Consider the following 21,683-nt stretch of genomic DNA (forward strand, 5'->3'; position numbering starts at 1 on the left):
TGTGTGTGTGTGTGTGCGCGCGTGCGCACGTTCGTGTGTGTGTGTGTGTGTGTGTGTGTGTGTGTGTGTGTGTGTGTGTGTGTGCACGTGGGCTTGGCAAATGCAGGTGATTTCTGTGACTTCCAAAGGACTCTGTGACTCCACAGACTGAGTTTCTCAGTTACCCAGTTCTGCTCTCCCAAACCACCAGGCACCGTGCCCAGGGCTTTCCATTTAATCCTCTACACAAGGCCATAGAGGAAGCTTTTAGTATTCCTGTTACCAAACAAGGAAGCTGGCTCAGAGGAGGATTAAGTGACATTCACAAATGGTGCCTGCTTACCCCAAGCCTCTACTCTTATCCTGACCCAGGCGTGTTTACAGACTAGGGTTGTACAAATCGCTTCCTCTTCTAGAAGCAGAGAGCTTTGTTAGCTAGCTCGTTTTGATTCATTTATTTGTTCTTTGACACGAGGCCTCATGGAGCCCAGATTGGCGTTGAACTTACTGTGTAAACGGGATGAACTTAAACATCTTATCCTCCCATTTCTAGTTCCTGAGTCCTAGGATTACAGGCATATGTCACCACATCTAGATTATATGATGCTGGGGATCAAACCCAGGGTTTCATACATGCTAGGCTAGTAAGCTTTTAAAAAGAATGTTGGTGTTGACACAGTGAATACATGCAAGTTGTTTGCACAACCACAGTGTAAACCAGGTCCCAGCATTGCTTTATGGGAAACCTTTCCCATATTGTTGTGTTGTGTGGACAGAGCACACTGGACACATGTTCGACAGCGTGTGCTAGCAGAGAATTGAAGTTCAAAGCCAAGCCTGGGCGATGCTTTGGCCCCACACGTCTATAATTTATATCCCTAGGCCCATGACTGTGAGGGATATTGCCCTGAAGAACCAGAGCTTATCTATTTCAGGTACTGGGTGCTTTTGTTTATTTATTTATTTTTAATCAATCTACTAAAGAAGTTCTGGATGACTCTTGAAGACTGTGGAAGGTTAGCGTAAACTGAAATCACATGATTATTGTAAATGAATCCAGGAATTGTTTTTAGACTCATGTGATGTTTTTAAATTCTGTGTGGTGGGCTAAACATGCCACACTCCAAGTTCATACACTGAAACTACCCCCAATGTCATAGTATTAGGATTTGGGGCTTTGGGAAGTAGCTATGTCATGAGAGCCCTGAGTATTAGGATTATTGCCACTATAAAACGACCCCAGATAGCGCTCACTTTCTAAGTCCCATGAAGATAAAACAAGAATCCAGTAAGTGGTGCTCACTGGAACCAATTGTGATGGTGCTCTCACTCGGCATGTCAACCAGCAGTCTGCGAGAAGTGGAATCCTGTACCTCCTTAGCTGCTCAGTGCAGGTTGCATGTTACAGCATCCTGAGTTGACAATGACACACCGAGGGAAGTTCTGTCACCCTGTCACCTCATCCAGCACACAGCAGAGCCACGGGAGCCTTCCCACCCACAGTAACCATTTTCTGTTACACTGCTTGTCCCTCACATGGTGCTTGCCAGACTTCTGGTTAAAGGCAGTAGGATAAAGTGTGACTGGGGACATCAAGAAGCCTTTCTAAGACCACTATTTTTTATATTTGTTTCCTAAGATGGTGTGCTTTTTAATTTTTTTTTCCATTTAGAATATTTTGGGAATTTCACACATTGTATTTTAATCACATTCAACACCTCCCCAAACTCCTCACAGAGTCCCACCCAGTTCCATATCCACCAACTTTGTGTCCTCGTTGTAAAACTTATTTTTAATTTTGTTTTATGTGTGGGTATGTGCACATAACTGCACAGCCCACAGAGACCAGAAGAGGGCTTCAGATCCCCTGGAGCTGGAGTTATAGGCTATTGTAAGCCACCTGATATGGGTGCTCAAAACCAAACTGAGGTCCTCATGAATAGCATTAGGGGTTCTTCCTGCTGAGCCCTCTCACCACTCCATGCTTCCTACTGTGACAGAGGCAACGGGTAAAACTTCTACTTTAAATAGCACTTAGGACTTTCTGAGTGTTCTTAGAACCAAGGAAAGATTTTGCATCCTCTGGCTGAAACTCCCTTACCAGGGAAGGTACAACATAGCAGTCTGGGCTGCAGCACACTGCCTGACATGTTCAAAGTTCAGGGCTTCCTCTGTGTTGGGGCTTCCATTGGTACAAAACCAGTCTGAAGTGCAGTAACCCAGGAGTCTGAACCAAAGCCAACAACAGCCTGATGTACATTCTACAGGGTCTCCTGGGAGTTTTGGCTTTGTGAGAAGATTTGGAAAGCAGTAACAACAGCACAAAAATTAAAAGAGTTAATCTGGAGGAGAGTGGTTTCTAAAGAGAAATGTGTATTTCTAGAGTAAAGTTCATCTGTTGAAGATAAACTTTTTATTGGTGGTCTTTCCCTCCATCCTTGGTTAGTATCATGGGTTCGCATTGCATGGCTGTTTCACCTGCCTTTTGAGAATTTTACCATTCACACATCATTGTCCTGAAATATATACTATCAGCTGATGCCATTCAGATGAAGGGCTGGGTGCGTGCTGGGCATGACAACCCGAGAATCTTAATGACCTCAAGGCTGGAAGCATCTCATTGATGACACATAGGCAAGTAGGTGTCCTTAGTCCATGTTGGGACTCAGGGACCCAGAAATCTTCCCATTGGTCAGAAGCCAGTCACATGACCCCAGCTGAGCTGCAGGGACCATTCTGTACCTGTAGCTATAGTAAATACTTCAGATGCTACGGAGTGGCCCAAGGTCCAGAGCCATCTGGGGAGACCTGAAGAGGAGTGGTCACTTTAGGCTCATAAGGTTCAGGGGCAGGGGCAGGGTGGGTCTGAGCACCCACTTGGGCCCCTATGTCTGGATATTTGCTGAATGCAGAGGTGACATGTATCATGTGTGTGGTTGATCATGACTCTGCATTCTTTAGACTTCAATGTGTGAGTGTCATTTTTATTTTATTTTATTATTTTTTTTACTGACTTTTCCAGGAACTAACCAAACCCACAACCTCCCTGGGACCCACGCTAGAGGCTGTGTGTTTTTATCCTGGCATCAATAACACACGAGGTCCTTATTTTTTCCTTTGTTTTTCCATGGTAGAGTGTAAACTCCCTAAAGCAGGGACCTTGCAGCATCCGTCTCCTGAACCACAGCCCTTTCCTTAGTCCCGGGCATGGCATGGGCCATAAATAAATGATGCTGTGTTTTGAATAAGGAATGTCTCCCGTAGGCTCATGGATTTGAACACTTGTCCTCAGTGGGTCGTGCTGTTTGAGAGTTTATGGAAACTTTAGGAGGTGGAGCCTAACTGAAGGAAGCACATCACTGCGGGTGGGTTTTGAGGTTTTATGGCCTCTTTTACTTCCTGTTCTCTCTTTCTTCTGCTTCCTGTGTGGGGGTGAGATGTGATCTCTCTGTTTCCTGATTGCCAGGCCATGCCTTCCCTGCCATCATGGACTCTTCTGTCCCTCTGGAGAAGTAAGCTAAATTGCACCCTTTTCTCTCATGCGTGAGGCCCTGTCTCAAAATATAACAGGGACTCCTGGTGTGGGAGGTCCTTCTGTCTATGTGTTGCTTTTATTGGTTAATAAATGAAGAACTGCTTTGAGCCTATGGCAGGGAATAACAGAACTAGACGGGGAAAGCTAGACTGTATGCTGGGAGAAAGAAGGGCAGAGTTGGAGAGAAGTGATGAAGCCATCCAAGACAGATGCAGGGATCTTTAGCCAGTAAGCCACAGCCACGTGGCAATATACAGATTAATAGAAATGGGTTAAATTAATATAAGAGTTAGCCAATAAGAAGCTAGAACTAATGGGACAAGCAGTAATTTAATTAATATAGTTTCTGTGTGATTATTTCAGGTCTAAGCTAGCCAGGTTGCTGGGAACCAACAAGTGGTCCCTTCTCCAACAGACTCAAGGGACAGAGAAGAAGGACTAAAAGGCCAAAGATCCCGCAGAAACACACAGAAATGTACGCAGACCGTGGACAGAGGCAAGGTCACAACCTCACACTTTGACTCAGGCCTCATTTACTGGTACCCATCATACCACACACTGGACTAGAGCGGAGGACACATCACCGAGTCAGACAAACAGGTCCTTGCTCCCAGAATTGCACCATCAGCAGGAAGGTTCTGGTTTAATTACTGTGACAGAGAATGAAACTGGAACAAATGCCCAACTCTTTTTTTCAAATGGAAAAGTTGTCCTATATTATTACCAGGAGATGAAACTAGTAATTCTGCCTGATTAGAGTTTTATAGGTGTCGGGTGTGATGGGGAAGCAGTGGTGGGTAAAATGGCTCTGAGGGTGGACAGAGCTGGGTCAGAATTCTTAGGTTTTTCTCTTCACAGTCCAGCATGTGCTGTGATTTAGCTGGCATGGCCTCTTGATCCAGTTGCTTCTCAATTTCGGCATGTGGAAAGTGGACATTCTACCGCGAGAATGTCATTTGGAAGTTAATCAACTATGATATAGAAGGTTTAGTAATAAACGATGATATAAAGGGTTCAGCACTTGAGAAAGAAGCCATCCTTGTCCTGAGGGTCAAGTGTAAATGTTGTTTCCATCCTGCCTGAGAGCATCCTGTGGCCTATTCAAAGCATCTGTGCGAAGCTGCATGTACCCTGAACCTACCTGCCCAGTTACCAGGCAAGAACTGAGGCCTAGGCAGAAGAAAACATGAAAGAAAACAGACAAGTGCTGACTTGATCCTCCCAAAAACCAGAGTCCAAATTCCAAGCCAATTTTGAGGATCCGGTAATTGTTTCCTTGTGCTGATGTAGTGTGCTACGTAAGTTGTCACAAAGTCTTTTATTGATTGGACATTTTCCTCATGGACATGGGTCACTGAACTGAAGATGAGTGTAATGCTTAGCTTTGAGAATAAGAGAGGCCTTTGATAGGCTGTCTTGTGATAAACCCCTCACTGACTCTAAAAACAAAGGTCCTCCTCTTCTTCATGGCTGCAGTTTCTCTCCCAGGCACCCAACAGAGACTTCTGAAAACCAGCGGTGAGTGTCTGCATTTCTCTGGGTTATGTTTTGATCCTCTGTAACCCATTTGGCCAAGGTGAATATCATATTTGGTCCTGGGCATGGTTCCTGATTCTGTGTCCTGTGCCAAGCACCAGGCTGGAGATCTGTGAGCTGGGAAATGGGCCAGCTATTTGAAGCACATGGCATCAGACATTCCCCGGGGTGCAAAGGAAGGCCTCCTTGCTAGAGAGCAGGGGGAATTCTGCCCTCAGAGATCGGACTCAGTAATTTTAACTCCTTGGAGAAAGGCCAATCCTCCAGCCAGCAGATATCATGTGGCCTGTAGAAAATTTAGACACAAAGCCTCTGGCTCTTGCTTTTCATGTGGACACTACAGCCTGTTATGAAAGCTATGTTGCCCTCAGGGGGACAGCTTTAAGAATGTATTATAAAATCTGACATTAAAAGCATCTTAGTGGATTTCCTCACTCACAAGACATGTAAATGTTTAAGGATAATATTGTGTTTCTTTTCAGTGAGAAATTGAAGAAGAGTCCAGATTTCTAAGCTGTCAAAAAAGCCCCACTTCTTATTTTCTTTTCAGTTTACACATAATCATATAATTTCCCTTGATGGATGGGTAAATTTGTGTTAATATTACATTTTTAAGTCAGACCTTAGGGGTAGTTTGTGAACTAACTTTGTAACTCGTCTTTTCCAACCCCAAGTAGACAAATGGTTTGTAATTCTACACTCCCTAGCCCTTTCCGTGTGTTGTGCAGGTGCCTGTGAATTGTGTCTGCTAGTCTGTGTTCTCATTCCATACAAGGCCTCACTCAAATGATTTTTTTAAATAACTAGCAATGTATAATCTAATCACTCTTTATGAATACAAAATTGGGAGTCAAATACTGGGGCAAGAACCTAAAAGATCAGAGAACATGCCACTGTCACTTCCTACCTCTACAGTTCCTCCATCCGAAATGGCCGAGATCCTGTCTCAGCCCTGCCTTACCACTTCCTGTCCCTCTCTCTACAGTCCTCCAAATCTCTTTGGTAGGCTAATGGCTAGCTCTGCCCTCTGACTCCAAGCAGGCTTTATTTGTCAGAGCACAATCAAAATATCGCACAACCAAAGAGGCCTTGGAAACCTCACTTCTGAATGATAAAGGCGGGTGGGGTTAGAAACAGAACTGGGGACTCGCCCCTTTTGAGAATTTGTACAGCTGTGGAACTATGGTGCAGTTATTAGCATCCTACAGAGTGTTAACTGAAGTTCAACAAATCTGCAATGGGAAGGAAAAGCTGACCCCTTTGCTAGCTGGACATCCTTCCTATCTTGAAGTTGAGGAACTGAGGGGCACCAGGGGACAGAGTGATGAGAACAGAGATGGAAAGAAAGATCTGGAAACTTGCCTCTGTGTGACCTCTCTGCAGTCTCGACTCTGCTGTGTCTGCAATGCAAGCTCTAGTGCCTTCTTTTCTTTCTCTAAGGAAGCTGGCCTGGGCCCCTAGATCCCTCCTGTGAAGGGTGCTCAAGGAGAACATGAAAGATGTATGAAGCGCTTGCTTCCATGGGCTGTCACGGTCCAGGCTACAGAGTCTATGTAAGTGTCTTTGTCACATGAGAGGGCCACTTCTTCTCAACAGCTCTCCCGTGGTTACACAGATCCACCTCTGACCTTCTGCTGTGTGAGGTTCTAAGGATGTCACAGAGGTGTTTGACACCTTTCTTTAACTCAGCTCATTTTGGAGACTGGCATGGTGCATTATTAAAATGCCCAGGAGGGGGGAAGAGCAGAGTGAGAGGAGGAGGAGGCAGCAGGAAGGTGTGGGGAAGGATAGCCAAGTAGGTGAAAAAACTGGCATTCCCTGTGAAGTCCCACCTGCCAGTCTGCAGGGGACGGATGTATCCTGCCATCCCCCTGCCAGCCAAAGAGGCTTACTGGCCTGATATTTCAGGACCTTGCCAAGGTCTGTTGTGTCCAAGACTTGACAGTCATAAGAGTCAGTGGGGGTGTGAGCTGTTCATTTGGTACCCTTTACTGTCATGAAAGTCAATGACAAAGCACTAAACTGACCTTATGTAGTTTCCAGAAGAGGACTTGAGAGGCATCTCAGCTGCTAAGAGTATGTACTATTCTTGCATAGGACCTGAGTTTGGTTCCCAACAGCCATGTCAGAGGGCTCACAACTGCCTAGGACTCCAAAGCCAGGGGATCTGACACCCTCTTCTGGACTCCATGGGTACTGAACCCACACATGCATTTACTTATCCACACAGAGAGTTACACATAATGAAAAATGAAGTAAACCCTGGGGAGAAAAAGAAGAAAATTGGACATGGAGGGAAACTTGGAGTGGGGGCCAAATATCAGACACACAAATGGGCTCCCAACAACCACATTACTACAGGGAAGCAGCCAATTGTATCACTTTCAATTCAAATGTTGACCTCTATGTCTAGAAGAATGATTCTCAACCTTCCTAATGCTACAACCTTTAATACAGTTACTCATGTTGTGGTGACTCCCAACCATAAAAATTATTTCATAGCGACTTCATAACTGAAATTTTGTTGCCATTATTAATTGTAATGTAAATATCTGATATATATAGGTTATCTGATATGCAGCCCCTGAGAATGAACCATTTGACCTCCAAGGGGGTAGGAACCCACAGGTTGAGAACCTCTGATTTAGAGCATCACCTCTTCTATCCTTGGGAAGTGGCACAAAATAGTAGTTTCTCACAAGGCCAGCGATGTTCATGTTGACAACATTCATGGTCACAACACACAATCATGTAGTTTAATCATACAAAATCCAAAGAATTAAATGCCACTAGCTACATCAATTAAGATGAATCTGACAACAGAAAAGTAAAGAAACCCAAGAGAATCTTCTGTCGGAATCCATACAGACGCTCTATGATATTCGTAAGGGATGGTGTCCAATAACTGTCCTAGCATGCTGAGTTCGTTGTCATAACTTCTGAATTCCCATCTCTTCTGAGTGGGGAAAGAAAGTGCATTTTTACAGCCTATCGCTTTAGAGAAACTGCTCTTGTGTACACAGGCGGACAGAAAAATAAATGGCGAGGCACCAAGACTAGCTCAGACAGCAGCAGAGCCCAGAGTCAGACTCAAAACTGCAGAATCAGCTCTGGCTGTTTAAAAAGGACCGTGACATTAGTTCAAAAGGGACAAGGAAGAAACTCCCAACTGTCAACAAGGAAGAAACCCACTGGGAACTACGACAAGTCAGACAAATATTTTTTTTCCTACTCTACTTTGAAACAGGTTTTCATATTTGCCATAGGAAAAGATAAGCTGGCTGATGGGTGTGGGTGGACCCTTTCTTCCCCCATCTGCCCACCCATTCCTGATCCCGTAGCTTCAAGGTTGGAGCGTGGGTCATTCTTGCTCATTTTCTTCGAAGTAGATTTATCGCTTCTTCCTGTGTGGCTGTGCCTCTTCAGTAGTGAGGTATACCTCTGTAGTAATGTTGGCTCTTTCCAGGGCTGTGGCATTGATCAATGGTGTGGGCAGATAACAATTCAACGTTCTGATAAAATCACAATTATACAAAAATTATTGCACTTAAAAAAATCAGCCCAGCCCAAGCAGCAAAGGGCCAGCTAAACTGTCAGGTAGCGCTGCGCTCCCTGCCCTTTGCGGAGCGTTTTGACCTTCCTGGAATCCTAGTGAATTTGGTCCATCAGACGTCCAGAAGTGAAGATTCCAAAAGATACCATAAGCTCCTTAAGGCTAAGTCTGGATTCTAGGAGGGAGATCACCTCCTTGGCCATGTACTACACAGCAGGGACTCAATTTAGCTAAAGGCCCCTACAAAAACTCTGGAAGCTAGAGAGCATGGGTAGATACCATGTCCTCACCTGTGGATGAGAGAAAGATGGTTAGCAAGCTGATACATCAGCAACCTCCTCCTAATGTCACCTTATTATTATATATATTATATACACAATTTGTGGGGGCCTGAATTTATCTGTGTATCTTTTGGGGACTTGTCCTTTCCACGGCTCTGAATACTTTCTCTCCATTCACACATCTGTCTCTCATCTTTTCTTGTGCTCTATCCTTGCAGCTGGCCCATGATGCTCTGGCTTTACCTTGGTGGATAGCGCAGTACCAGGATGATACTATCCTACCACAGGGAAATAGCATATGTTCCGATCCTTCTGTATTCCTCCAGTGATGTTCTACTGCCCCCTCTCACTCTATCAATGACCCCTGTGCCTTTCTATCGACCTAAATGCTGCTCTGTTACTGATAAACGTGAAGGCTACTTGTTACTTTAGCCAGGTCAGATCTTGAAGTCAAAATGTGAGTGCACCTCATTGAACATGTCACTAATGTTTCAGTGACACTCCCCAAAAGCTTTTCACACAGTGAGTGAAATCTAGGAAATTTTAGAAACCATAATCCTGAGGCTCTGTGGTCAACATTGCCTTTCTTTTGGGGAGTATCCATTCCATTTCAAACTCTTTTGGGGTTCTCACTCCAGCTCATAATCCTTGTAATCAACACAACATTTGCTCTATCTATCTGGGTAGAGTCAAAAAGCACTGTCTCTAAGTGGCAGAGAGAAAACCAGTATCAGAATAATGAAAGGTTCTGGATAGAGAGAAAACTAACCATGGATGTCAGAGGTTTCCTCTATCACTGTGACTTCAAGGGGGCACTGAAGTTTCAAGCCAACTGTGAGTGACACAAAATACGTGACGGGTGTTTGTGACTCCCTGTGACCACTCCTGTGTACCTCAGAGTCAGACAGGAAGGCTGTTGTGAAGTCAGAACCACACAAGTCCCCTTACACTAAGAGCTTCTCTACTTACGGCTCTGGATCCAGAACTAGGACTTGCTGACGTTCTCGTAGATGACATCGCTGATGCAGAACTGTTGCTTCTTCCTCAGCCACATCAGCTGCACACACTGATGGATAAAGATGTACTGCTCCTAGGAGAGACCACAGAGGCAGGCCTCAGAGTGGAGCGTGCGTGCGGAGGAGGCACCCGTGCAGGCGGCGTGATCTGGTGCAGAGGAAAGCCACTTGCATGTCTTTATGGAGACAACTCTGTCACTTGAAAACCCAGGGTATTGAACTTTAAAGGTATTTTATCAGTGGTAGATCCTAGAACACCATTTCCTGCGTGTGTGTGCACATCTGTGTACATGTCCATATATGTGCATTTACATGAACACATGTGTGGGGGCCAGAGGTCAGCATCAATCATCTTCCTCTCTCATTACCACCTTATTTTTATGGCAAAGTTCCCTCACTGAACCTGGTGCTTAGTGATTCGGCAAGACCAGCTGGCTAGCAAGCTCCAAGGGTCCTCTGTCTCTGTCTCCTAGCACTTGGAATATAGGCAACTGTACTGATGCCCTGCTTCTAATTCGGGTGCTAGGGACCCGAACTCAGTCCCCTATGCCTGTGCAGAACGTCCTGTGCCCACTGGGCTGTCACCTCTGATGCCCCATACAGCAGAATGTATGTCATGTCTTTTTCCAGCTTTATTGAGAAACGGTAAGTAATATGGGGGTAAGCTATAAAACGTGATCTGATATACATAGGGAGATGGTTACCAGACATGTCAGTGAATGGTGGCCATTCTCCTTTCTGGTGATGGTAGTACTTCCAGAACTTCTCTCTCAGCAAACTTCAGGTACCCAGCCCCAGCTTTCTAAGGTGAAGTTGCTGCGTGGTGCTGTTCATCACGGCACAGTGCTGAAGGCCATGACATGTAGCCGTGGTGGTTTTTGGAAACTAAAGAATTCCCGCCTCTTTATACATTGATGCAAACTCTAGAAGTATAAATTAGGCAATGAACATGAAGAAGGAAAGGGGTTAATTCCTTCTGATTATATCACAAAAGGAGATCCTAAAATTGAAAGCAACAGGGAAAATACAGAGAAAATTTTCAAGCTCCTCTATGCTAAAAATGGCAAAAGGGAGAAGCATATTGGAAGGGAGATGCTTTCAGAGATATTCCACAGTGGCAAAGAGTTAACTTTTGTTGGACGGTCTCACAGATCAGGAACACCTACAGATAAATAATCACTATACACAACATGCCCAGGAAGGAGAAACTATCTTGTATTCCTAATTTGTGTTGGTGTTTATTAGGGATTTTTAAAGCAAGTAGAAGGAATATTAAGACATATGCAAATGGTGGCCGAGTAGCTGGGTGGGGTGGTGCATGTCAGTCATCTCAGCCACAGAGAAGAGGCTGAGGCAGGAGGAACAAGAGTTGGATGTCAGCACTGGCTGCACAATGAGACTCTGTCTCAAAAAGTAAAGTTCAAGTAGGGAAAAAATGTAAATTAAAATGTTTATTTTCATCTATGAACAGCGCAGCTAAAGAAGGGGAAAAGAACACACCGTAATAATTCTGAGCTTATTAAGGTAGTCATCATTTCTTATCGTTGGAGAGGTAAAATTAATAAATTGTGTGGGCACAGATAGTAGTATAAAGTAGCAAAAGCTGAAGTTAATGCTCAGTAGATCATGTGCTTTCTAAACAGACACAGACAATGGGAAACTGCAGAAAAATATTCAATCTTCTACAAATAAGAAAGCAATCTAAAGAAACATTCGTCTTTGAAATGGAGTTTAAGAGCTTTGGGTAGTTTGTGATATATGTGTATGTGTGTGTATTAATACACTATGTGAAAATTTAGTGTGAAAGAAAGGCACTCATATGTTTGTAACAAACACAAATGCATGTAGGTGTGTATGGCACATACATGACTGAAAGTTGAGATAAAATTCCCTAGACATTAAGGTTAGTTATCTCTGCGCCACTAAATAAGTTGATTTCATGAGTTTTCTCATTCTTTTCTCCAATTGTTTCATTGTAGGTTATACAACTAAACATCACTCCTAAATAATCCAGCCAAGAGGGCCACAGGATTTTAAATGATCTTATGTAAACAACTTAACACAAAAGATAAAAACAAATGCTTCACGCCCCAGCAGGCTGGAACCTTACCTCTGTGTTCTAAGCAAGCTTTGGAGAAAGCACGTTCCCTTATGTTGTGATAACACAACACTGAGCCACCCACCGTGGTCCTCACACTCCATTATTTCTGGATTATATAAACACTGGGAACGGACAGGGCTCTGGTCTGGACTCTCACTCCACAGCTGCCCACTAGCCAAACTTCGCGTTGAAGACACAAACAAACATAACAAACACATTTTCCTCAGAGGTGCAGTCACAGGGAAGTTGCCCCTGCTCCTGTAAATATCCCGCATCCCTGCTCCTAAAAGCGCCGTGATTAGGCTCCTTGGATCACAGGAACACACAAAGATGCGTAAGTGAAAGGAAGACTAATTGGGAAGGGCAGGGAGTGGGACAAGGGAGTAATGGGGGTAAGTGACTGCGATCAAAATCCATTATACACACGTGTATAAGTGCCATGATGAATCTCACTGTTATATATAATTCATCTACTTATTATGTATAGTTAGTATATACTAAATAAAAAAATCTGAAACTCCAAACCAAGCAAAAGCAATCATAACAATGACAAAACCATAAAGCATAGGAAAAAGCAAGTAAAAGACTATTTATGGACAAATCCATAAGACCCAGAGAAAGCCAAGCTGCCCATAGTGAGGACAATCTGCTCCAAGCAAAACCCCAAATGACCTCCAGAGAGGCAATTGGAAGAAAAACAAACGAAATGTTTGCTAAGAATAGAACAAAGTGCAGGGGAAGGAAGGAGGGGGTTCCAACCATCTGTAGGTAGTGTAGTATGAATTCAAAGCACTTGTATGGATCTTGTCATCTTATATATAAGACATCTGCTATATTCTTTATGACAATGCATGAGAATTTTCAGTCGCTTTAGAGATGAGAAGTGAGAACTGGAAGCGGCGACCTGACTCGTGAAGTCCTAAAGCTGAGGCTCTGGCCCTCTCCCTAGGTTCTGGCTCTGTGTCATCTCTCCACCAGGATGGAGAAGTCCTGAAGTGCACCAATCACATGAAAATGGTCAGGACCGAATGGTCTGGTCTCCAGAGAGACCCTGAGGACATGGCTACTTGAGTTAGTTACTTTGGCTATTCCTGGGGGACAGTGTAGTATGTTGAAACCAAGGAGGTCAGCTGTGTGGGGGAAGGTCGAAAAATTAGCAGCCAAAAACGAGAAGAAATGTGCTGCCTGAACCCTGGGTTGATTGTGGCCAGAAAGACCAGCGCTCAGCTGGAGACAGATTCTATCCTCTTGATTGGCATGCTTGATTGACAAGCGCAGGAAGAAATCATTTTGTTCTTTGTTCCTTACTTATTAACCAAGTCAATTAGCAGGCAGCAGGATTCAAATGTGAGTGGGCAGAAGGACAATGTGAGATAAAACCACTTAGCATTGGAAAATACAGGTTAGACCAGGGAGAACAGAGAAACAAGGAAAAATTAGACAAACGAACAAGATGTTCTAGATCTAACCGATAAAACAGGCATAAACACACACGTGGACGGTGTCCATTGGACTGCTGAGGGAACTCAAGGGGAAAGCTGGGGGGTTGGAAAGGCAGGAAGCCACAAGACCTGGGCTAGACCTGGGCCCCTTTCATGACTTTGAATCTCCCAGCAAGTTCCTGGAAGGAAAGGCACACTTTCAAACAACTGTTTTCGTGGAGATGTCAACCAGAAAGGAGACTGTAAAGAAGGAAGCCAGACACCTAAAACTGCGGCCAAAAATAAGGGAGAAAACAAAGCATTGTCCCAGCAGTGTGGGAAGCCAGCCCCATGGAGACTGGCCTGGCTTCGGCGTTTATCATACCTGAAGACAAATAGTGGGGCGGAGAATGAGCGGGAGGATCCATGCATAGAAAGGCAGTTTTTAAAGATGGATAGTTGTCAAAAGTCTAAAGTAAACAGTGTGTAATCAACATCTATAAAGTTAAAGGGTATAAATGGAGGGAGACTGTCAGATAATTCAACCAGCAAGATGCTTAAAATAAGATGTCTTTTGAAATATGGGGATTTATACATATTATATAGGAATATGTTTTATAAAATGTATATTGCATATAATGGACATGGTTTTATTGCATTCTGGGATATGTGTTTATGGAAGTTGAAAAGCAAACGTTCAGGCTCAGTTCCAGCCCCCATTTTCTCCCTTCCCACCTCTCCCTTTTCCTCCCACCACCTTCCCCCTTCCAACTTCAGATGCTCTGTTTTAGTCAGACTCACTGAGTATAAACAATAGCGCTGCCTGTGTGTGCATGGGGGTGGGGCATCTCCTGGATCCTGGGTAGCTTCCCGTGTCCTGCATCCCTACAGAAACCTGACTGCCTCTCCCTAGAGTCACCCACCATTTGTCCACAGCACCCCCGTGCCCACATCCCCCTCCCCACGCTGGGATTGTGTCCGGTCTGATCTTACACAGGTTGTCCTTACTGCTGCTGCAATTCACGTTGGCAACCGCTCTGCTGTGTTCAGAAAACAATGCTTCCTTATCGTTATCTACGGCCTCTGGTTCTTGTTATCTTTCTGCCCCCTCTTTCAAGAGGATCTGAGCCTCTGGAGGAAGGAGTGTGATATGGACTTTCCCTTTATGACTGGTCACTCAGCAGTCTCCTGCAACCTGACCAGCTGTGGGCCTCCCTGTGAGTTGCCATCTATGCAACAAGAAGCTTCTCTGAAAGGGACAAGATCCTGCCTAGGATCTGCTTCCGAATTGTCATTAAGGTATCTGAGTGTTAGTGGGTCACTGACCCAAACTATTGTGACCTGGGTGCAACCTGGCAACAAATACATTCGAATGACTCTGCTGAGCCTTGCTCAGACTGACCTGGAAAGATGGGGCGGGAAGAAAAGCAAACAAGGATAAGAAAGTCTATGTGGAACATATGCTGCCTACCCTCCGGGCTATTTGAGTTATATTGCCATCTAGTGGTGCTTGGTGGAAGCTGCAGGAGGAAGAATAAGACATTAAAAGAAATGTCTGGTAAAGAGAGAGGTCTGGCTCGACCTTGTTCTATTCCACAAGCCTTCCCCTCCCACACTCACACGCTCCAACAGGAAATGCTCTATTGTACCCCTGAGGCCAGGGAGTGAGTGATCTTATAGACAAGTGATTCGGATTATAAAGAAGCCTCTGTGCTTGGGATTTTGCACACACACAGATCCTCTCTGACTGTTGCTGGTGGGCTGTGCAAAGTGGCTCAGAGCTGTCCTTCCAGGGTGAGTCAATCCTAAGGAACGACTTGGGAGAAGAAAAGGCAGAGGGAACATTGGTTAATAACCCAGGGGGAATTCTGGGGTGCACCATCCATTCATTGGTTTAAGGGGATGGGGCAGTGATGGTGGATTGAGACTGGCAAACCTTAAAACCGAGAGAGACAGAATGCACAATAGAACCAGGAGTTGTCATCTTAGGTGAATGGAGACAGAGTCACATGGAGAAAAAACCAAAGCAGGGGCAAACGTATTGACCAGCCTGTCATCTCAAGTGTAAGTCAAATTGTATCTGCCCTACAGTCTCCCTTTGGTGGCCCTTATCCAGACTGGCTGCTACCTTCAGCGAGCTCCATCCTGCCTCAAAGGCTTTTATTCTATTGCAGACACATCTACAGGCTCCCTGTCCCTAAAAGGCAGATTAAGCAGGAATAAGTATAGTTACTTATACACAATAGAAGAGGCTAACACCTATTTATTTTGTATTGGGGTCATCTGAAATAAACACAGCAAGAAAATGGGAAAGACAGATGTGAAATCACCCCAACAGCCCTATTAAAACATGGGGTTGGACAATGGGGACTTTCGGTCAAGTGCAAACTTAAGCATACTTATTGCTTCAGTTCCTACCTCTGTCTGGACCATTGACATCCGGTATGACCTCATTTCCGAAACCAGTCCTAAGATGTCCACGAATTCATGGTCTCGAATGTGCTGCAAGAGCCTGTCCAGGGCAATGAAGGTTCCTGTTCGTCCCACACCCGCACTGCAAAAGAAGGTTCAGATGGCACGTGAGTCAGAGCAGGCTTCCATACTGTTGGAAGTCAACCGGAAATGCCTAAAGCCGCAGCGATGGGGGAAAAACTCTCCTTGCAGAGTGTCTTCCGCTCAGCTGTGTCTCGCGAATGCAGACCTGGTTAGTGTTGTTTGGGTGTCATATTTTTGATCATCATTGAGTCTTTCTTAAAGAGGCAAGAGTTTGCACCACTTCTGCCCTGGGGTCTCTGGTTTTGGAGGAGAGTAAAAATTCTCCACTGGAGCTGGTCCTCCCTCCCGCTAAGGTAGGGTTGCGCAATATCAGCCTTCCGTCTCAGGAACCTGGAACCCTGCTCACAGGTTTGGTTTACACGCCCACTGCCTAACTCTAGCTTAGGGCCATAGACCTTTGTACATGTTCAGCTCCCCGTCACAGACTGTGCCTTTATTGATCTGCCCCAGGAATCTGCACGAAATTCTCAGTGATCCTTTAAGTAATTGCTTTAAAGTCAAAGCTAATGCTGGAAGGCCTTCTCATGCGGTCTCTGGATCCCAGCGCTCAGAGTGTGGCTAGATGTGGACTGCTATTGCCGGCTCTCCACACAGGCCCCACCTCTCCATGTCAAAGCCGGTTCTCTTCTCTTCTTCCCATCACCCAGAGGGCCGAAGGCTCTGAACTCTAAATCACACTCACATTGTGGACTAGGAAATGGTTGAAGCCAATTTACATGTGGGATTTGCTAGAGGAAGAAAAAAAAAAAACTAAACTAAAAGCCTCAAGTTCAGAGCTCAATTTGCTTTTTTTATTAGATAATTCTTCTCTCCCGGGGCTTCTCAGAGAAAATGATCTTCCACTAAGTACATCCCTGTCAAGTCCCACCCAGAACAGCACCTCCTGGCAGCTGGGGAAGGAGTGTGTGCCTTTGACCCCACAGCTGCAAGCCGCAAGAGAATTGTTTGGAGAATAATCTCATTTTTCAGCAGTCTGCTTTGAAACTACAAAAGTTTATGGTGGGCAGATGAGAAAGACTGGGTCCTCCTTCAATGGCGATTTAGCAGCTCACCGGCACTGCTGATCTTGAACATTTACACACGTAACACACACACACACACACACACACACACACACACACAGCATCAACATTATGGCTCATAGAGACAAGGTAGTAGATCCCAGGTTAGAGATGTGTTTGCTCTTTATGGACTCGTTGCTAAGGCCTGCCCTGACATCACTACCCTACTTCCGCCTCCTTGAGTCTGCACAATCAGTTTTATGACATTTTGTCATAAGGATGAATTTTGTGTTCACTTGTGGGAAGGCTATGTTTACGCTAGACATAACACTTCGTACAAGGAATTAGCATGAATTGTGATTTAAAGTAATGTTAGGAGCCGTTCATCCCATTTTACTTTCACTTCTAAAGTTCCAGACGCAATTCTGAAGTGCAACCATATTTATCAACATATTAAATACTTTTGTGTTTCCTTTCCCGCTGCTTTCTCTGAAGTCTATTTAGACTGTTTCGAGTCATGAGAAGCCTTGTGGAATTTGACCTAAGATTTCTTGTGCTGTGTTCAGTCCAGAGTTCGATGGTGATGTCACATGGTATTTGGCCTTTGGAGGCCCGTATGTGTAGATTTGAATCGTAATTTCTTTGCTCTAGTTGAGTGAACTTTTGTGCATCTTTGCATCTCTCTGTTTCCATGGTCTTTTACTTTTAAAATTGGGATAATAACATCTATTTTAAGCTGAGCATCGTGGCACATGCCTATAATCCCAGGACACAGGAAGCTGAGACAGGAGAATGACTACAAGGTTAGCCTGGGCTAAAGAGTGAATTTAAGGCTAGACAGGGATACAAAGTAAGATTCTATCTCATAAAAAGCAAATTAAAAAGATATTTCCCACAGTCTATAGTAATAAATGAACCATATGATAAGGAAGTAGTGTATACAGCAAAACAACTAGACACGGACTCAAAAATCATAATTAACTTATGGAAATAAAACCATGGTATATATGACAGTTAACATTTTCAAGTTAACAGGACCCGGATTCACCTAGGACAGTGGTTCTCAACCTTGCTAATGCTGCAACCCTTTAATAAGTTGCTCATGTTGCAGTGATCCCCAACCCTAAACTTATTTCCATTACTACTTCATAACTGCAATTAGTCCTAATGCAAATATCTGATATGCAGGATATCTGATATGCAACCCCTGTGAAAAGGGTTGCTCAAGCCCCAGAGGGGTCACAATCCACAGACTGAGAACCACTGGCCTAGAGACAAGCTCCTTGCATGGCTGTGAGGGAGTTTCTAGACAGGTTGACTGGGGTGAGAAGACCCAACTTGAAGACAGGCAACCCCATCGCACAGTCTTTGGCCCCTGCTTGAATAAAGAAGAGAATGCCGGCCACTGCCAGGATTCATCTCCCTCTGCTTCACAACAGTGACTGCCTTAAGTCCTCACCACCATGATGCCCCACCAAGACAGACTGAACCCTTGAACTAAGTCAGCTTTCTTTGTGGTCATTGTCAGCGAGACAGGTAGCTAACAGGAAATGCCAGGCGAAGGTTACCTGCAGTGGATGATCATAGGCCCTTTGCTCTTGGTGGCTTGCTGTCGGACCATGAATACAAACTGCAGGATGCTTTCGGCCGCATTAGCTGGAGGCACACCGTGATCAGGCCAGGCCGTGTAGTTGAAATGCATGACGTCCTGAGCCTCATCAGCCTGTAGAGGAGAAACGCCAAAGATCATGGATTAGTCACTTCATCTAGACCTGGCATGGCCCGAGCCACTATGGCATAGCAAGCTGGTCCTACCGTCTACAGATTTTTATCCCCCTTCCCTTCCCAGCTCTGAGCCCTGGCATGGTACTCATCAGATCCTGAAGAGAAAGGTTTATTATAATTGTATAAAGCACTCAAAGATGGAGACGCAGGCTAACCCCTATCTATTAACTAGAGACTAAGAACAAGAGCTTGTGTCGACTCAGGTTGACACCCTGCCTCTGCCATTCAGAAGCTGCCTCAGGCCTGGCCAATGAATTTTTGAAAACTTTTGTTTGTGTCCTACTTGGGACCCTCTTCCAGTTCAATATATCACATTCCCTGCTAGTGGAACCACTGGCCCTTCATCCAGAGACATTCTCTAGCCAATGAACTTTTCTGGAAAATTCTTAAGATATCACGTTCATGTGCCAAAGCACCCTGCAGGTAAAGACTATTATCAGCGTGCAAAAATCCATCTCTGCATTGAAATGAACCAGCACTACGGTGCCACACATGTCCTGGCATTCTCAGGGGACCTGGCTGAAGTTCAGCTCTAGCTGGATGCACAGCTGTAGACGGCACCTTACTTCGCTTTAAGCTGGATACACAGCCCTCAGTACGGATCTTTCGAGATCAACTCTGCTTAGTCTCCAGAAGTCATAAGAATGATTTGTTCCCTTGTTAACTGTGAGGCCGGTTCTCAAACCAGGCTCTTCTCAAGTATCTGATTCATCTCTTATCCATCAAACTTGCAAAGATCCTACAATCCGCTCTGGATAGAATATTCTAGCAAAACTTTAGACGGTTTGGGGTTCAAGTTTATATTCAAGTAGCAAAGAGAAATGAATCACAAAGAGCAAAACCGTACACTCTTAAGCAGAACTTGCATCTGTATCAGGAAATTTTTATGTAAATAATAGGTGCCGAATACATGGTAAGATTTACAGTGATAGCAATACCATCACTTCAACTATATCCACGGTCTCTTTGGCTCCCAAAAGCGTATGCCACTCACAGGCCGCATAAAGCACGCAGAAACTCTTGTTCCAGGCACACAGTATAATAAAGACCGTGAAGATGTGTGCTGACTTCCCTTACAGTTGTCTTCAAGGAATATGCCTACGAAGTAACCCCTCCATAATAAACTGTGAAGAATATCAACTACTCAACACCCTGAGTGTTTCAAGTTAGTCGCCAGGTAGCCTGGCTTGTCTAGAAAGGCTCATAAAACACGCCAACTCTGTTCACATGCTGCTCATCGTATTGTCTTTCCACGTTCATATTCCAATATAGCTAATCTGAAAATGCTATCGGCTAAAAAGTACAGGCGGATATAAAACGAGGAAAGCCACTAGGGTCCTTAGTCTCCTCCCAGCTCCAGAACAGGGCCGTGAAACTGGCAGTATCCTTTCCAGGTGATAGCAAAGCCTGGCGTCCATGGGAACCAGTAACTTGTTGATATTTATTCAATTCACACCAGTCTCCTAGTGCTCCAAGTGCTGGGAAGTAGCAAGCTGGTGTTAAAGTCGTTTTCCTTGCTTAAATGAGAAAACCCTTCTATTTGATCTGACTCGGCTATCCTGAGTTCTCTTCCTCTGATTTCCTCATTATTTGTATCTTGTTGAAAAGATTCTTCCGAACTTGGTGCATCTCAATATGGAGCAAAGAAAGAAGGGCGGATGAGAAAATTTAAAGGGAAAAATTGCTTGTCTGACCAATTTAGGTTCTGCCAGTTTACTGCCTGAAGAGGGCGCCCTGCCACCAGATGCTGGTGTCCGCTGAGCCCCCTTACAGGCAAACACTGTTGTTTGCTGCATTATTTCTGGTCACTGAAAGATGGGGCTGTCATTTAAGACCAAGGACAAGAAGCATATTATTGCTCACACTATGATCTATGTAAGTCTTCCCTGTAAAGGGAGCAGGCATGAGAACAGATCCTCCATTGTACTCTATTTCTTTCCCAGCTCCCAGATGCAAACGTGGGAAAAGATTTGTTCTCTATTCTTTAGCAATTTGCACTGGTTTCCCCGCTGAAGCAGCCCAGAAAGCAAGCTCAGTTTAAATGGCATTAAGATAGTGAAGTATCCCCATTGATGGAAAGTCAATTGACTCGGATAGCACTTCATTCATTTTGAAACAGCTCCTTCTCGGATACGTTCATTGCGGGGAGAAAGAGCACTTGCTGGTGAAACTGACAGTTCTGGAGGGTGGAGGAGGCAAAGAAAGAAAGCTGTCGTGGAGATGGAGATGTGCTTAGCTGGAGCAGCGTGCAGGGGACTCCAAGGCAGGCAAGGAGGGGCTGAAAGTCTCAGAGCCTGGGAAGGCTTCATAAAGGAGTGTCAGTAGTCGAGTTAGCTGCTTGGGGAACAAGGACGAGCTGGACAATTCAAAAGGAGGGAAAGGACAAAAGAGCCTGCTACACACACACTGGGAGTGTGCCTGGATTTTTTATTTTTTACACACCCCAGAGAAATCTACCATTTATAGCTAGTAGATAAGAACCGGTTTATTACTTCTACACCAGTGAGTGAGTGGCTTCTGAGTGCTTCTGCTGTTGTGTTGGGTAACCTTTGTTTACATAAAGAGTTAGCACACATTTTCTGGAAAAGGCCAGGTAGGTATTTTAGTATTTTTAGATATTGCAGCCCTGTAGTTTCCATGGGAGTCACAGACAATATATCACGAATAAATGTGGCCTGTGAGCCAACAGAACACTAGGCCCACTGAAGTCTGAATTTCATATAATTGAAATATAATATTTTATGTGAAATAACCTTTCAAATTTTTTCTTGGAGGGCTGGGTCTTAAGATGTGTAGTTAAGGAGAGCCCCATACTCCCTGTCCTCCTGCCTCAGCCTTCTAAGTGCAGGGTGGTTGGTATGTGCCACCATGTCTATGAATGGCCAAAGCCCATGTTTGTGAAGGAGGAACTTCAAGATT

At 44.7% G+C, this 21,683-nt stretch overlaps 1 protein-coding gene across 2 annotated transcripts in view; it reads right to left on the reverse strand.

The window, feature by feature from the left end:
* Positions 1-7,777: 7,777 nt before the first annotated feature.
* Positions 7,778-21,683, reverse strand: part of Ptpro (protein tyrosine phosphatase receptor type O) — a 207,464-nt gene continuing 193,558 nt past the window's right edge. For both annotated transcript variants that reach the window (XM_048432467.3, XM_048432466.3), the window contains 4 exons: positions 18,548-18,702; positions 15,841-15,976; positions 9,854-9,974; positions 7,778-8,893 (listed from right to left, as the gene is read on the reverse strand). In XM_048432467.3, the coding sequence (XP_048288424.3) occupies positions 9,870-9,974; positions 15,841-15,976; positions 18,548-18,702 (396 nt within the window). In that variant the 3' untranslated portion in view covers positions 7,778-8,893; positions 9,854-9,869. The remainder of the gene's footprint in view (positions 8,894-9,853; positions 9,975-15,840; positions 15,977-18,547; positions 18,703-21,683) is intronic.

The sequence above is a fragment of the Myodes glareolus genome, chromosome 3 (assembly GCF_982192425.1).
Source record: "Myodes glareolus chromosome 3, mMyoGla1.1, whole genome shotgun sequence".
Classification (NCBI taxonomy): Eukaryota; Metazoa; Chordata; class Mammalia; order Rodentia; family Cricetidae; genus Myodes; species Myodes glareolus.